Consider the following 2,816-nt stretch of genomic DNA (forward strand, 5'->3'; position numbering starts at 1 on the left):
TGCCACTCTAGTTGGGCCAAGGTCCAACCCGGCCCTTATAAGGCAGGTGGGGCTGAGACTTAAAGCCTGAAGTCAGCTCGGCCCAAAATAGTCCAACTCAAGCCCGGTCCATTTCCTAATCAACAATGTTATATTCATATTATGATCATATTATTTGACCTCTATGAGCAGGATGATCAACACTCTGCTACCAATAAGTTTTCTTGATATAATAATTCAACAGATTTTAAGAGGTTTGAGGACGGACAGAGGACGGATTAGTCATTTTCAACGGTGAAGAGTATGAAGATTGATGTTCTCCTTCAGGAGAGACACTTATCTATACCAGATACGTCACTGTAACAGTATTTCAAATTAATAACGCATCATCATGTATGTTTTCGATAAGCACAATACACTTGAATGGACAGAACTCGATATATCATTCATTTTATTACGCAAAACAAAACAAGAAACCGCAGATTTTTCCACTTAACAAACTTCAAAACGAGCCTTGCGGTTGCAAACAGTAACATCCCATAAGTCCCAATAACCAGACATTCACTTAGTTAACTCACTTGCTCAGTTCAGCTGAGAGTGCGTTGGCCAGGGAGGAGATGGTCGAAGGAGACACCCCTCTTGTCCCACCCAAATACCATTTCTTGATGTTCTCCACCACATTTGCATTCTCCACTTTGAGTTTCGACTCTTCCTTCCCTTCGGTGCTAAACACGATCTGCATACACATAAAAGTTCAAGTATAAATTAAACAATAGCTCGTAACGATGTTTGTCAAAGCTTTCAGAGAGTCGGGTCAGCAACTAATTACTAATCAACACTTATATCGCCTTCAATGTGCATTTAAGTTTAACTGCCTATCAGCACAACATGTGTGAGATTTCATCGCAAAATGTCTCGGTAGAGGATTTTACATTGTTCAACAGTATTCATGTTACTTTTTACTTCCTACCCCTCTGATCAAGATGATTCTTTACCTCGGCCGCGGCAGAAGTTGCTGGGAAATGGAATGTGATGACGGAATCCTTCTTGAAGTACTTTGATTGGAAGAACTCAACAACTTTTTCCAAGGCCTCCTCCTCCTCTTCCTCATATTTGTCATCAGCTGCCAATCTGTCCCTCACTGCACTCTCAAGCTGCACTCCATATTGTGACCCTTTGATCTCCTTGATCACCACAACCCTAATGAACTTCTCAACAGGGGCTACATGAACGCACAACTTGATCAATGAACTAATTGGGTTAACTTAAAATTCGACCGATATTTTAAACCACTCTAATTTCTCAGGACGAGCTACATGAACACTACCCTGATCAACTGGCCTGACACACGTTTATCAAATTGGTATTGGGCTATTAGCCAAATGAAATATGACAGATAAAGATTGAAACTTCACCAGAAATAAGAGCATCAAAGAAGTCATCATCTTCTGCAAGTTCATCTGCCTTTTTGGCCTTCCACTGTTGAAGGTGTGACACAACTTCAGGGTCCAAGTAAACCCCAATTGCTGTGAACTTGATTTGAAGAAAGTGAATCTCAATGTCGGTAATTCCTGCGAAAACCTCAATTTACCCATCAGTAATTTTTCGATTTACTTTGCTAATTAAAGTTAAACCCCAGATATGTAATTAATTAGCATGTGAAAAGATGATGGCTTTACCTTGACCCAGCAGAGATAATGGCTTGGTGGTTGTGATCTGAGGAGGAAAAGGGACTTCATCCACCATTACAACTTCAGTGCCCACTGCAAAACACAAAGATTAAAACTTTAATCATGAAAAAATCCCCCAACAAAATATAAAAAATATAAAAATAAATGGGATTATAAACATTAGGGGGTGTGATTAGCAATTTAGCAGAGACGCAGAGAGGTCTTACTCTTACTGGCTTTTGGGATTAGGAGGGTATGATTAGCAGGAAGCTGTGGAGATGAAGGGAGGAGATGGAAATATTTGTCTGAAAAAACAATTGGGATTGCATGTAACCGCTGTTTGAGGGGCTATATATCTTCGGGTGTGAGATTTTCAGCTGACAATTGCCCTCCTAGCAAGTGGTAGGTGGTGCTATTTTGGAGGTTAGAAAGCTTGTGATCACATCTCACTTTCTCCAACTTAACTTTACAACTGTGAAAATTACAATAACAACCCCACATTTTGATTACAAATTTCTAAATTTTGGGTCCCTAGCTTGTTGACACCTCAATTAGTAACTTGCACAACCTAGTGTAATTATTGTATAACAGTCAGAATACTAAGACGTAGGTTTCGAGTTCAAAACCCGCTGCTGGTGTGGAAGCCAGACTTGTGGCCAGAGGAAGGTTGAAATGCCTCTGTGAGTCTTCCTAGCCCCTGAAATGAGTGGATAACCGTGGATTGCCACCAGTTGTCCCTTAAAAAAAAATGAATACTAAGCCGTGGTTTGGATTTGCTCATATTATAACACATAAATTCTTCGGTTATACTTTGCGGTAAGATAAATTTTCGATGATCCGAATTACTTGTAGAAATAAATAAGCATACAATGAGTTGTAAGAGGCTTGACATTACTTGATTAATAACATTCATCTTTGCACCTGTTCGCAGTTTGAATTCCCCTCCAGTAGTATTGCTTATAAAAGCAAACACAAATTGAGGTTAAAATTTACAAACTACACAAGAGAGATTGTAATTGATGAGGAATGGATTGTGGAGAATTCAATCCTCCCAAAATGCCATAGCGTGTCACTTGGTTTGCAAGGCACCGAGACAGTCACTTTTCATATTTCATATTATTCTTCCCAAAATTTGCTAACAAGTCCTCAATATTTAGTACCTATCCT

The 2,816-nt window shown here is 39.5% G+C and overlaps 1 protein-coding gene across 1 annotated transcript; it reads right to left on the bottom strand.

The window, feature by feature from the left end:
• Nucleotides 1-403: 403 nt before the first annotated feature.
• Nucleotides 404-2,125, bottom strand: LOC103430446 (chalcone isomerase-like protein 2). Its single transcript, XM_008368581.4, has 5 exons — nt 1,877-2,125; nt 1,659-1,742; nt 1,395-1,550; nt 975-1,201; nt 404-715 (listed from the first exon to the last, which is right to left on the bottom strand). Coding segments are annotated over exons 1-5 (630 nt in total). The 5' UTR covers nt 1,878-2,125; the 3' UTR covers nt 404-553.
• Nucleotides 2,126-2,816: the final 691 nt, after the last annotated feature.

Source organism: Malus domestica, chromosome 01, assembly GCF_042453785.1.
Source record: "Malus domestica chromosome 01, GDT2T_hap1".
NCBI lineage: Eukaryota > Viridiplantae > Streptophyta > Magnoliopsida > Rosales > Rosaceae > Malus > Malus domestica.

What these genes read in the sequence shown, in the direction of transcription:
- LOC103430446 (XM_008368581.4), bottom strand. An exon ending in CTTTGATGCTCTTATTTCTG is followed by an intron (nt 1,202 to 1,394) that starts GTGAAGTTTCAA and finishes GCGTTCATGTAG; the next exon opens with CCCCTGTTGAGAAGTTCATT. An exon ending in CAACTTCTGCCGCGGCCGAG is followed by an intron (nt 716 to 974) that starts GTAAAGAATCAT and finishes ATGTGTATGCAG; the next exon opens with ATCGTGTTTAGCACCGAAGG.